General features: G+C 39.7%; 1 protein-coding gene across 1 annotated transcript in view; it reads right to left on the bottom strand.

Moving 5' to 3' along the window:
• Positions 1-14,217, bottom strand: part of TMEM184C (transmembrane protein 184C) — a 32,018-nt gene that overhangs the window by 5,626 nt on the left and 12,175 nt on the right. Inside the window, exons 4-7 of the mRNA XM_063458485.1 lie at positions 7,114-7,319; positions 6,547-6,621; positions 1,969-2,062; positions 807-919 (exon numbers count right to left, since the gene is read on the bottom strand). Coding sequence (XP_063314555.1) covers positions 807-919; positions 1,969-2,062; positions 6,547-6,621; positions 7,114-7,319 — 488 coding nt within the window. The remainder of the gene's footprint in view (positions 1-806; positions 920-1,968; positions 2,063-6,546; positions 6,622-7,113; positions 7,320-14,217) is intronic.

The following is a 14,217-nucleotide window of genomic DNA, read 5'->3' as shown; positions in this document are numbered from 1 at the left end:
ACATAATTAGTCCACTCTCCTCTATCATCTTCCCACTATACTGCTTTCCTGCACACTCACCTGATGAGATGAGTGATCATGTGGTGGCTGGCCAGCACTTACTAGCTAGAAGCCACATTAAAAAGTATAAAAATAAATAAAAAATAATAAGCCTATGGGGTCCAATATAGCCTCATATTACAAGAGGGGATGTAGACCTCCGTTATGCTCCTACTCCTGACTTATAAGCAATTTTGTATATTTATTTAAAGTCGTCCTCCACCAACAGCACCCATAGGTGAACACTGGCAACAGGTCCACCCCGATATTAAACGAATAGACCCAACCCGACACTTATTGGCTGGTGGGGGAACACTAGGTCAGCCCCCCGTTTAAGTAGTCCACACCAACAGGTGGGGCATTAGGATGTCCTCCCTGTTGTTTTTTTGTGTAATCACCCCCACCTGCTGTCCACAAAGTCCCTCATGCATAGGGCCTTTATATTTTGTAGATATTCCACAGGTGGGGGCATAAGGGAGGTCTACAACTTCGCTTACAGTAATATGGGGGCCATAATGACTCCCATAGGCTTACTTTATTCTTTTTTTTTTTTTTTTACATTTTAATAGAGGCCACATGTTTAAGTACTCGCTCATTTGGTGGCTTTTCTGGAAAATCCAGACATTGTTAGATAGGGTGAACAAGCTATGGATCTTGCATTCTTGAAGAGACATCTGTTCTGTGAAAAGTCTAAACTGATCACATAAAGAGATGTGCTGTATAGATAACCGAAGAAATTTGTACAAACACTTACAAAATCTGCTTACCAAAATGACACAAAGACAACCATTTTCACACAGAGAAACTTGCCAACTGGTCGAATTGGATTTAGCTCTTCTTTCAGAACTTTGTAAAACAGGACAAGGCAATACATGGCAAACTAGAAAAAGAAAAAGGCAGACAATTTGTAAAGAATACTTAAACAAAAAATACTTAAACTTAAAGGACAACACAAATAATAGGCAAAAATAAAAAAAAGTCTATGGGGAAGAAGAATGAAAAGCAAAACTGTTTCAACTACTGATTGCTTAAATGACCATTAATTAAGGGCACCCAAGCCCCTTTATCTCAACTGAAGTAGGATGGATGCAATGGCCCTTTAGTTTGAACCCTGCTATATACAAACAAACTGCAATGTTTCCATTACAGGGTTAAACACACCTCCTAGTGACTGTCTTCCGGACACTCACTAGAGGCACTTCCACTGTGAGAACCAAGTTAAACTCAGTTCTTAATCAAATGCTGTTCCTAGAGAACATTTTATTGACACAGAGCAGTGATTTGCCACGCATGTGCAATAGCCTCACAATGCTTCCCTATGGGGAAGCATGAGATTGGCTGAGATCATCAAACTTTATGATCATAGCCAAGGTGGCGGAGCGGCCATGGCGAGACCAATGCCAAGAGGGAAAAAAGGTAAGTAAAACTCACCTTTGAAACCGCACGGAAACTCACATACATAGTTAGGAGAACAATATAGCATTAGAAATACATGTTTGTATTCCTAACACTATAATGTTCCTTTAAGACAGTGCTTATTATTTCTTACACAACCTCTTCATGAGTTCTCTTTGGCATATATTACCTCAAGTTTATGTGGTAAATTTGCAAATGATCCTGTTACTTCCTGGTTTTTAGCGTAGTGGAGCTAAACTCATTGGCAGGTAATTTCTCAGAGCACCTGGGGGACGGGGCCTGACAGTCAAGCTGGCCAGAATTGTCTTTAGAGAGCTCCTGCACAACTGACCTCAAGTTTAGTTTTTATTGCCCAAAATCGACATAAATGCAAACCTGCACGACGGTAGATACCTGCTGAATCGTGTGGGGGAAATTAAGTCACGAGAATAGCCAGGGTAGAGTTGGGATACATCATGTATTGCTTAGGCTGAAGCCTTTTGAAATCTAGAAACACCCCTGCCTGAAACTCACCAGTTGTGATGCATTGTTGATAATAACCAAATATGTCCATGCATTTTTTAGATTGAAGTCGCCTTCACCATAAACACCAGCCAACTGACATATCCTAAAAATGAGACAAAATGGTTAACCCAATATGCACACTTACAGTAAGTCATAATAGAGTGATAATATATGGGTCTACATTCTAAAAGTGAAGCTATTAGCACAGACATGGTTTCCATGTAGTGTTGTCCAACAACTACCCTTTTTAAATAACTGAAGCACATTCATCTTTCAAAAACTGACGAACTTAAAAAGATTATTATTATTTGCCAAAGAGTTTGGATTGAAGAAAAAAAAATATAGAACAGTGTTTTCTAAACGACAGAACATGAGCTAAATATACAATAACCCTTTGTGTGATTTATTTCTCGCTAAAACAATGTAACTGTACTCTCTTGCTCTATAAAGAATGCCTTGAATTGCTAAATGACAGGCATGTCTTCTATAGAGTAGGGAATAATACCACCCATACCCTTCATTGTCAGTCTAGAATTCCTTTTCACATTCTATACAGCCTCCCTTTTTCTATCCTTCTCTCTTCCTGCATAGATCATGTTATGCCTCTGTAAGAAAGAAACTGCCAATGCTTGCATGTGAACACATCAGCACACGCATCAGAAAGGAGGGAGTGGTTGCTATACTGCTGTGTCCAGAGACGTTTTTGACTTTCTAAGAAGACACGTGTGGCAAACACTGTGCTATAAGGTAGTGAGAATGTTTCAATGTTTTTGCTGCACAAATCTGTATAATAAAAATAAAATTAATAAAAAAATACCATGAGGCGGAATATTGCAGATGTAAAATAGAGCTTTGATAAAACATTGAAGAATACTTCAGCAGCCTAATGTTGCATCACCCTGATGTACGAAAACATATACCATAAACAAATTATGTTCATTAAATAAAGGAAGGCTAATTGGAAACAATAAATATTAAATACTCTTTATCTTTAGGAGATAAAACTTCCATAAGAAACAAATTCAAATAATGCAGTATGCAAATCATGTGCAATCTCATTTCTAGTCACAAGTTCTCCAACTGTAAGAAAAAAATAAAACCTTTCTTCCAAGAATTCTTATTAAGAAACCGTTTTAACTATGATGTAATAAAATTTTTAAAAAGCCACCAACTTGGATGCATGGAAACTATTAAACTATTAAAGGACCACTATAGTGCCAGGAAAACAAACTTGTTTTCCTGGCACTATGGTGTTAATAGGCCCCCCCGCCGGGCTGAAGGGGGAGGAAGGGGTTAAAATCTTACCTTTCTCCAGCGCCGGGCTCCCTCAGTTCTGGGGACTCTCCTTCCGACATCATCGGCTGAATGCGCATTCAGTCAGTCTGCTTTCCTATGGACGCTGGCGTCTTCTCACTGTGATTGCGGAAGTGCCTCTAGCGGCTGTCAATGAGACAGCCACTAGAGGCTGGATTAACCCATTTGTAAACATAGCAGTTTCTCTGAAACTGCTAGGTTTACAGCAGGCAGGGTTAACCCTAGATGGACCTGGCACCCAGACCACTTCATTAAGCTGAAGTGGTCTGGGTGCCTATAGTGGACCTTTAAATTAGTATAGAAAATGAATTCTGTTTAGGGCTTTGTGATCTTCAATATTTGCAATACTTATTAGAATGTGGCAAATATCATGTTAAGAGAGCCTTAATGATAAGATTTATAAATATATATTATGCAACACTAAAATGCAAAACCAGGTTATTCCAACCGATATATTGGATAAGCTTGCTGTCTGGTAATAGAAGGGTTAAAGGACCACTCTAGGCACCCAGACCACTTCATCTTAATGAAGTGGTCTGGGTGCCAGGTCCAGCTAGGGTTAACCCATTTTTTTTTATAAACATAGCAGTTTCAGAGAAACTGCTATGTTTACAAATGGGTTAAACCAGCCTCCAAATCCTCTAGTGGCTGTCTCACTGACAGCCGCTAGAGGCGCTTGCGTGATTCTCACTGTGAAAATCACTTTGAGAGCACGCAAGCGTCCATTGGAAAGCATTGATAATGCTTTCCTAGGAGACCGGCTGAATGCGCGCGCAGCTCTTGCCGCGCGTGCGCATTCAGCTGAATGGGAGGAGAGGAGGAGGAGAGCTCCCCGCCCGGCGCTGGAATAAAGGTACGTTTTAACCCTTTACTCTCCATCCAGCCCGGCGGGAGGGGGTCCCTGAGGGTGGGGGCACCCTCAGGGCACTATAGTGCCAGGAAAACGAGTATGTTTTCCTGGCACTATAGTGGTCCTTTAATAGGCCAAAGAGTATGCTCAGCAACATAATTATTTTGTAACAAAACTTTCAAGGTTTGCAACTAAACATTTCAAGACCAGCAGGTGGAGTTGTCCTACTCCCAATGAGAAGAGTCTGTTTTTCCTGTATATACCGGGTATTCAGGATCTTGATATGTATGCTCTCAAACTGCTTTTGATCTATTGCAATAAAGACGCAATCTTATACTTTCACTAATCAGGCCTCAGATTGGTTCATTGGAGAAGGCTTTTCAGAGGGTATTGGCTATTTGGTTAACAAGAGTTTACACTGCAGGAATTTTAGTTTTAATAAGTATCCTTATGGCAAGGAAAAGTGTAACTTCTAAAACCCAGGTAATGAACATCTATTTATGAAATACATGCAGAACCATTTGAACTTTAGAAAACATACATGGTCAAAAAAATAGAATGAGTAACCAAATAATTATTCATTTAAAAACTGGGTTACTAGGGAGAAATAGCATGGGAAAAATAAACTATACCAACTTTGAATTTTATGGATTTACATATCAGGACACAAATCATTAGTTCCTTAGCAGGTCTTAAAATTAGTTAAATACTATCTCACATGAACAACACACGATATATTACACCTTGTCATAATTTAATTAACAAAAATAAAGCCAATATGGAGAAGCCATGAGTGAAAAACTAAGTACACCTTATAATTCAATACCTTGTAAAACCACCTTTAGCAGCAATACCTTGAAGTAATCATTTTCTGTCTCTCACATCGTTGGGGAGGAATTTTGGCCCACTCTTCTTTACAACGTTGCTTCAGTTCTTTGACGTTAGCTAGCATTTGATTATGTACAGCTCTCTTAACCCCTTAAGGACACATGACATGTGTGACATGTCAGGATTCCCTTTTATTCCAGAAGTTTGGTCCTTAAGGGGTTAAGGTCCCACCACAGCATTTCAATCGGGTTGAGGTATGGGCTTTGACTGGGCCATTGCAATACCTGGATTTGATTTGATTGTAGATTTGCTGGTGTTGTCCTGTTGCACAACTTAATTTTGGCCAAGCTTGAGTGGTTGGAAAGATGATTCTAGAATATTTTGGTATACAGAGGAATTCATGGTCAACTCAACGACTGCAAGGATCCCAAGCCCTGTGGCTGCAAAAGAAGCCCAAATCATCATCCCTCCATCACTGTGCTTGACAGTTGGTATGAGTTAGTATGCGGTGTTTGGTTTTTGCCAAACGTGGCGCTGTGCATTATGGCCAAACATCTCCACTTCTCGTCTGTCCAAAGGACATTGTTCCAGAAGTCTTCCGGTTTGATACGATGCAACTTTGCAAACCTAAGCCGTGCTGCTATGTTCTTTTTAGAGAGAAGAGGCTCTTCTCCTAGCAATCCCTCCAAACAAACCATACTTGCCTAGTCTTTTTCTAATTGTACTGTCAAGAACTTTAACATGCTAACAGAGGCCTGTAGAGTAGAAGATTTAACTCTTGATTTTTTTGTAATTTCTCTGAGCATTGTACAGTCCGACCTTGGGGTGAATCTGTGGGACGTCCATTCCTGGGAAGATCATTGCTAATCTCTTTCCACCTTGGCATTGTGTTAACACATACATGAATGCTATAGACCAGCAAACTGCTAAAACATTGGCTCTTATAGAGATGGTAACAGCTGCTGATTATCAATTAATCAAAGGCATTTGGTTAGCAGCACCTGTCTGCCACTTAGCCTCTTAATTCCGATGGAAGCAGTAATTGTATTATTTAGTTTTTCACCCATGGCTTTATTTTTGTTAAACAAATTGTAACAAGGTGTAATATGTCATGCCTTGTTGTTTATCTGATGTTGTATTTACCCAATTCTAAGACTTGCTAAGGAACTTATGATTGTTATGTCCTGATATGGAAAACCATAGAATTTAAAGAGGATGTACGTTATTTTCCCCCATGACTGCACAATGTGACTTATATGACCACATATGTCATTGAATGCAAATAAAATGTGTCTTCAATGGGAACAGCACACTCAGAAGGAGGATAGAACATAACGGCTTTACTCTGATGGATGGATAATGCATAAGAAAATAGACAAATTGACATAGAATTTTTAGAAAACAAAATACCCATAGGGGCTATTACAATGAGTGACCCACTCTGTACACGTTTTTTCTGCAGAAAAGTTAAAAAAATAAACAAGATGTAAAGAGAAACAAACATTCCCCCCCCCCCCCCCCCAATTTGCAGTCACAAACCCAGTCCTGGAAAACACAATTACGCTCATGCTTTGTTTTTTCTTCTTCATACTTACAATGCAATTATGGTGGTGACTGGTCGAACAACTGTATATTGCAGCACACCCAATTTGCATCTGAATAACAACACGCTGTAACAAGACATACACATGCATGTTTACAAAATGCAGAGTAAATATTTAAATAACAGAATATGGAAAACATTTCTTTAGGAGCAACCTAAAGTGCCTGCTCTTATATTTAGTGCAGAGTTGGTCGAATTAACAGACATACCAAAATGTAAATAGCACAATCAGAATCAAAGCAGATTCTTTTCAAACTACAAAATACACACACACGATCCTATGTAGTGAACAAGATGATTTTATTCATCAAATTTGACCTAGTTACAATGTAGTAATGTTTCACATTTCGAACCTGTCAAAGGACTTTTATAAAATCTTAAAAAAAAAAAAAAAAAACTTAAAACCTGGGACTGAAATATTGAACACTACTGCTACTGATTTAGCCACAGAAAATCTGTGATTGCATGCTCGGTTTGAAATTTATATTTTGGATAAATCTTAGCACCCAAGCACGCTCACATTGCAAAGTAATCATATGAAACAATTTTGAATACTCACTCTCCCATTACCCATGGTGGGCAACAGCACAGAGGTGGTAAATGTCTTTGCTGATCTTTGGCTTCCAGAACCAAGGCAAGGTTTGGGCAACGATTCGTTAGATAATTAAAAAGAAAAATCATGAAGTTGTAGATGACATAAGCTTCATAGCATTCTCTGCAGGTGTCCACGTAAATTGCAATATCAGGGTACTTTAGGGCAATCCACTACATTAGAAATAAGAAGAGGGAAACTTTACTGAACGAAAAATTTGGCTTCAGCAATGAAATACGATTTGTACCAACCTAGTTGGTTATTAAATTAGTTCAGCAGTAGGCTGCATCTCTGGGGGCTGTGGGTTATATATCATCTTTACTCCTGTTGTGATTACACAGTTAAAGCTTTGTTATTTAAAATGACAACTGTCATTAAAGTTTTACTTCTCTAAACGTTTATTCCATTTAAAGGGTCCTTCTGGACACCATAACTTCCCTGAAATACAGTTATGGTACCATAAAGTCGCTGGTAAGGCTCACTTTTAAGGGTTAAAACCTGTTTCACTCTGCCCTTTCTAACTTTCACTTTATAAAAATATTCATGGCGTATTCCTCAGACTGCTGATCAGTCAGCTGACACTGTAAGCCAATCAGCAGCTCACTAGTCATAAAAAGCGGCTTGAGAAACATGTGTATGTTTCTCAAGCCGTTTGGGGATGGGGAGCTACTGACTGTCTTATATTTTCAGTTAACTGCTCTAAGTCAGTAAGCAGTTCCCCTATGAGGCTTCTGTTCTAAAAAAATTCAAATAACGGATATTGGAGGGGGGAAAAGCAACACAGGGCTGGAGAGGAGACTTACAAAGCAAGCCAACGACCTCCTGGCACCATAACAACTTAATTTCCACGAAGGTAGAAATGTTTTCACCCCATCAGGCTGAGCAGCTAATGTTCAGCTACAGCTTCTCAGATAACAGCACAGTCTGACTCAACATGGCTGCTTAGCCAGATACAAAGTGAAATACTGTCTCAAGAAAACATCATGCATAACAATTAAATAAATAAATCATTAAGTTTCTTAAATGTAATAACTGTTTAGAAAACGAGAAGTGACATATTGATCAGAGTTGTCTTTTAAACCAGGAAATGTGACACTATGATGAGGGTTCTGAAAATTTTAGGCAAAACAGAGAAGTAAAAAAATAAATAAAAAAAAATTAAAAAAAGTGTTTCAAATTAATTGACTTTTACCCAGCTAACAGAACATAAAAAAAGCCAATATAATTAGAATACAATGTATGCTATTGCCCTACTATACCACTGTTAGGAATATTCATGTACTAAATGCCATTGCATTGATACATGTTCCATATAGCCTGTGAATGCTTAGTGCATATGTAACATCTTCAGCATCTTTCTACACTGATGTCACCATGGTATTATTTCCATGGTTGCAGGTTACATACCACTGCATTCATTTATCATTTTTTTTCTAAATCTTTTTTCACGGATTTGAATCCTCTGATTGGTGAATTCCCTGGTACAGACTGTCTTGCAAGCAGCATTTGCAAGCTGTTTTTCATATACTCTGTTTTATTATGTAAAATATCGAATACAATGTTTTTAAACCAAAAACAATAATTTAATGGAGTAAATAGATCCAGAGATAACGGATAAGTTGAGACAGCTGCCTATAGTTAGCTGCATTACACACTTACTTAAAACACACAAAGCCTGTGGCATACATCTCTTAACCTAGGTCACATGAGTTACCCCATGTCATTGAATTCCAATCTGTAATTTATAAAGTACTCAACAGTCAGGGACATTGCACCCAGACGACTTCATTTAGTGGCCCCAGACTGACAGATGAGCTCCGAGAATGCATCAAAGACCCATCTTCAATTTGCAGCCACCCCCCCAAAAAAAACTGTACTGGGCAGGATATAGTTCCAGACCTTTATTTTCTCAAAAATGTGACAAAGGTATGCAAAGGGATCATTATGTACTCAGATTTTTTTTTCTCATGTTGTTGATTTGTTTGTTTTATATAATAAATGATTATTTGTATACAGTGAGGGGGAAAGTATTTAATCCCCTGCTGATTTTGAATGTTTGCCCAATGACAAATAAATGATCAGTCTATAATTTTAATGGTAGGCTTATTTTATTTTGATTTATTTTTTATAATTCTTTATTTTGTTTGTGCATAGATTATACATGGTACATTTAAGTTGGCATTGCCACAACAGCTGGTGCCAGAGACTCAACAAACATTTAGTAACAATTGTGTGGCTTGACAATTCATGCACATATTTAAAGGGTTAGTAAGGTTTGAACATATGAAGCATTCAAGAGACATTGCAATGAAGAAACTAGTGAGTTCAGGTGTTTAGTGTGTGATAATGAGTAAGTGATTCTACCTGACCAGCGGTAGGCAATACCCTTGAGTAAGTAACAAATGTAAGGAAACCTCAGTCAAATCAGGCATTTCAATGGTAAGACAGGATCTTGTCGGTAGGGAGTCTCCATGGTAGGCAACGTGTTGTCAGTCCCCAGACCCAGGGGGTCTCGCTCAGCCCACGCAGAGACTTGGAAACAGGTGTGTGTGTAGTCCTGAGGTATTGCATGGTCGCTTTCCAGCCCCAGGCCTTGTTTTGGGGGCCGTGTTGCTTTTCACAGGCTGGAGGGATGAATATTCGTTTCGCCTCTTTACCGGTGCAGTGGGTCGCCGCAGTGGCTGCTGGTGCTACAGCACTTACTGTGGATGTTCCGTGGGTCCCCGGCTTGGTTTTGAGTGACTGTGCTTTGCAGGCGTTCGTTGCTTGTTTAGTGGCGGTGGTGGAGGTGAGTGTTCATTTGGCTGCTGTTTGGCACAGAGCTGCATCCTCTCCTCCAGGTTGCGCCAGAAGGTTGCAAAGGCTCTGACCAGTCTGACCTCGATGTCTGCCCACACTCCTGCAGTGTCTGGGTGCCTCGTGGCGTCCGCCATGTTGGCTGGGTCGGAAGATGTGCCCATAGCTGTAGTCATTCTGTCCCTCCTTTGCTGTGGGTCAGAGTGTTCCCCCAGGGTTGGACCGGGATCACCCCCGCCGGACCAAAAAGGGGGGGGGGAGGGGGTAGCGGGTTGCCTATTCTACCTTATAAGCCCCTGTGCCTCTCAGAGCTGGGAGGTCGGCCGTCCCTCCCGGTGGTCAGCGGGCCGCATGGCTCCGAGTGTGCCGCTTGTTGGCTTCAGTCAAGCTTCTGCCCTCGGTAGTTCCTCGCTGCTCGTTTCCGAGGTAAGGCTTTAGCTGGCTTTTGTCTCGGTTTTAGTTCGGCTAAAAGTTGCTTTTTTGCTAAATGCAGTGAGGAGTTCGTGCAATTCGCGTCTCTACAGCTTGGCGTTCAGGCCCCGCCCCCCATGGTAGGCTTATTTTAACAGTGAGAGACAGAATTAAAAACAAAAACAAATCCAGAAAAATTAAAAAAAAAAGTTATAAATTGATTTGCACATCAATGAGTGAAATCCTAATCTCAGCTTGTTACCTGTATAAAAGACACATGGGAGCTATAAATCTTGCTAACTGATCAATTACTTATTTCACTCATTGACATGCAAATCAATTTATAACTTTTTGGACGTGCATTTTTCTGGATTTTTTTTGTTTTGTTATTCTGTTTCTCACTGTTAAAATACACCTACCATTAAAATTATAGACTGATCATTTCTTTGTCAGTGGACAAACGTTTAAAATCAGCAGGGGATCGAGGGGCGGGGCCGGCCGCCGAGCTGGACGGTCGCAAGACAGACCAGCTCCAGCAAAACTAAGCTATTTCAACCACAAAACTGCGACTTTTTACAGAAATACCGGCCAGCAGCGGCGGCCCTCGACGGGCAGAGCACACTGAATCCAGGGTGAGGCTTGCTCAATGAGTATTAGTCCCCTGGGGGATAAATCTTTAACGCTGAAGCTGAGGCCTACTCCGGCGGTGAGTGGGGCAGACGTCTGCCGCCCCGCTATCCTGCCAAGCAGTGTACAACCTGGGGCTTACACCCTCGAGGAACCGGCTCCGTCCCCCCCCCCCCCTCTGGACCGGCGGGGGTGATCCCGGTCCTCCCCCTGGGGCCCCGACCGCTACGGCTGAGACCAAGGCCTTGCAGCACTGCCAGATGCAGGACCTAAGATGGCAGAGACCGCGCGCCTACACCAAGAGCTGATTGAAAGCTGCCCACCCCACTAACGCCGCAACCAAGTGGTTCAGCAGCACCAAAGAAGCGGACACCCACAAAGCCCAGCCGCACACACGCATCCTGGCACCCTAATGGGACACTTATCTCAGGTGACTCTCTGCAAATGGGGCACAGCACGCCAAGCTAGCACTTGCCTGAACAGCGGGGAACAACAGCCCACACTCCACAACATGCCACCCTCTAGACACACCGGGGTCCAGGTACAGCGAGCCGGATGCCGCACATCACTCAGTGCACCATCGGTCAATCAGCCCCGCCACAGCCGCAACACAGGCAGACCACCGGGCATCAGTGTGAACAAGCGGAATCCATGAGACACAAGGGGACTTGCTAAAGATGTCATATCTAGTATTTACCTGCCCCAGTATAACTATGGCAATGTTGAAATATTACCTGTCTCACTGTTCTAGCCTTACCAATTGCATTCATGTGTGGCTGTGGGGGTCTCGGGGGGGATGATATATATCTCATGTTTAAATGTGTTCCTAGCTAAACTAATTATACCATCTGCGTGTAACCTTATCTTGTACCTAAATCACCAAAAATGTGCAATGCCTAGCAACTACCCTATTTGTTATACATGCCACGCAGCTCAAGGATTGCCGTTGGGGTACCTGGAGCCAGTTTGTAATTTTTCTTATCTGCACAGCAAAAATAAAGATTTAAAAAAAAAAAAAAAAAAAAAAATCAGCAGGGGATCAAATACTTCCCCTCACTGAATGTCACATCAAATTAAATAGATAAATGTTCAACTAAATGATGGGTAAACACCAAGAAATGGTAGAATTTCCCTCTAAAGTTAAAGGTCAAGATTCGATATGACTACCATAACCACTGTATCACTTGTAAGAAATAACCACCACCAAGGGTTAAACAAATGTGAAAATGGGAAATGCTTATTGAAATAAATCAATAATATATACAGGACTCAGTGGAAAGGCATAAAACATATAGAAAACAGATAATAAAAGTGGAAAAAAAGTGAAAAATAAAATAAGATTGAAATAAAATAAAATAAAATATAAAAATGAAAATAAAAAAATATAAAATAAAAATAAATAAAAATAAAATGGCAATAGAAATGGAGATATAGGTGAATAAGGTCACTAATAAAGTATAAATGTATCAGCTAATCCGGTCATTACCTCCTATAATATAAGGTAGGTAGAGTCCACAGGTTGCTGAAATTACATTCTAGTAACGGTTAATGAACCACTGCAATAAAAAACCTGTCCTGTATATATTATTGATTTATTTCAATAAGCATTTCCCATTTTCACATCAAATTAAAGCCTGTAGTCTGTTTTGTCCTTCTAAAAAAATAGTATATAATATGCTTTGGTGCAATAAATGAGACTGATGCAAATTGTAGTTAAAACACAAACTAGAAAAAATGCAAAAAAAACTTGTGAAGACAATCTTCTGAACTGGTGTCCTTAAAAGGACCACTATAGGCACCCACACCACTTCAGCTTAACCCCTTAATTATCATGGGGGTAATTCTCATTCCTGGGCTACCATACGCTCTCAAAGGCAACGTAACCAACCTGGCCATTTTCAATGTAAAAATATTTGACCCATATATTTGACCCTGTAACTTTCAAAAACGCTATAAAACCTGTACATGGGGGGTACTGTTATACTCAGGAGACTTTGCTGAACACAAATATTAGTGTTTCAAAACTGGAAAATGTATCACAACAATTATATCATCAGTAAAAGTGCTGTTTGTGTGTGAAAAATGCAAAAAAAGTCACTTTCACTGACAATATCATTGCTGTGATATGTTTTACTGTTTTGAATCACTAATATTTGTGTTCAGCGAAGTCTCCCGAGTAAAACAGTACCCCCCATGTACAGGTTTTAGGGTGTCGCAGAACGTTACAGGGTAAAATACAGTGATAGCAAATTAAATTCTCTGGACTTTCGGCCTGGGTTGGCAGGCAGGTCCCTTAAATTGCAATCAATAAAATAACTTAATTATGCAAAAATATTACATAAATACGCACGTAGAATTTAAATATATATGCATTTTTATATATTTGAAGTCTACGTGTATATTTATATAATTATTTGTGTAATTTTGTATATGGACATATGAATAGTTCGTATTCTATTTATTTATATATACATAGATATATATACAATTTCATTCTAAGTGTATTTTGATATAAATATATTAATATCAAAATACAGTTAGAATAAAATTTCGTATAGATATATAATTTTTTTTAAATTTGTATTATTTTTACATGTTTTATTTAATTTAAATTACTTATTATTTGTATTTTATAATAATATATATATATATATACACACAATATATATAGTTATTCTATATATTATATATATACGTGTGTAATTTAATTATAAGTGTATTTTTATATTAATATATGTACATAATAATATAAAAATACACTTAGCATGACATTATATATATGATATATAGACATATATTATATAAGTATAATATATATATACATATATAATAATAAATTTTTTTTTATTAACTTTAATTTATTTTATGATTTTACACTGGCAGGGAGACTGCCTGTCAGCACAGACAGTCCCCCTGCAGGCAGACACATGGACACCTATTGTGACCATGTGGTCGCCCTGTTGAGCGATCACATGGCCACAGGGGTCCTAATCCGCCATGGGGAGACTGTCTGGGCTGCAGGCAGTCTCCCCACAACGGGAGCACCGCCGATCGCCGCCGGGGGAACGACGGCGATCGGGTAAGTAAATCTTAAAGTTAGGACGGTTCAGGACCGTCATCGGTCGGCAATGGAAAAATGCCGATGACGGTCCTGAACCGGCATCCATCCTTAAGGGGTTAATGAAGTGGTCTGGGTGCCAGGTGCTAGGATTAACCATCTCTGCTGTAAACATAGCA

The sequence above is a fragment of the Pelobates fuscus genome, chromosome 6 (assembly GCF_036172605.1).
Source record: "Pelobates fuscus isolate aPelFus1 chromosome 6, aPelFus1.pri, whole genome shotgun sequence".
Taxonomy (NCBI): Eukaryota; Metazoa; Chordata; class Amphibia; order Anura; family Pelobatidae; genus Pelobates; species Pelobates fuscus.
Note: the sequence above shows the minus strand (reverse complement) of the source record. Positions and strands in the feature narration are given on the sequence as shown.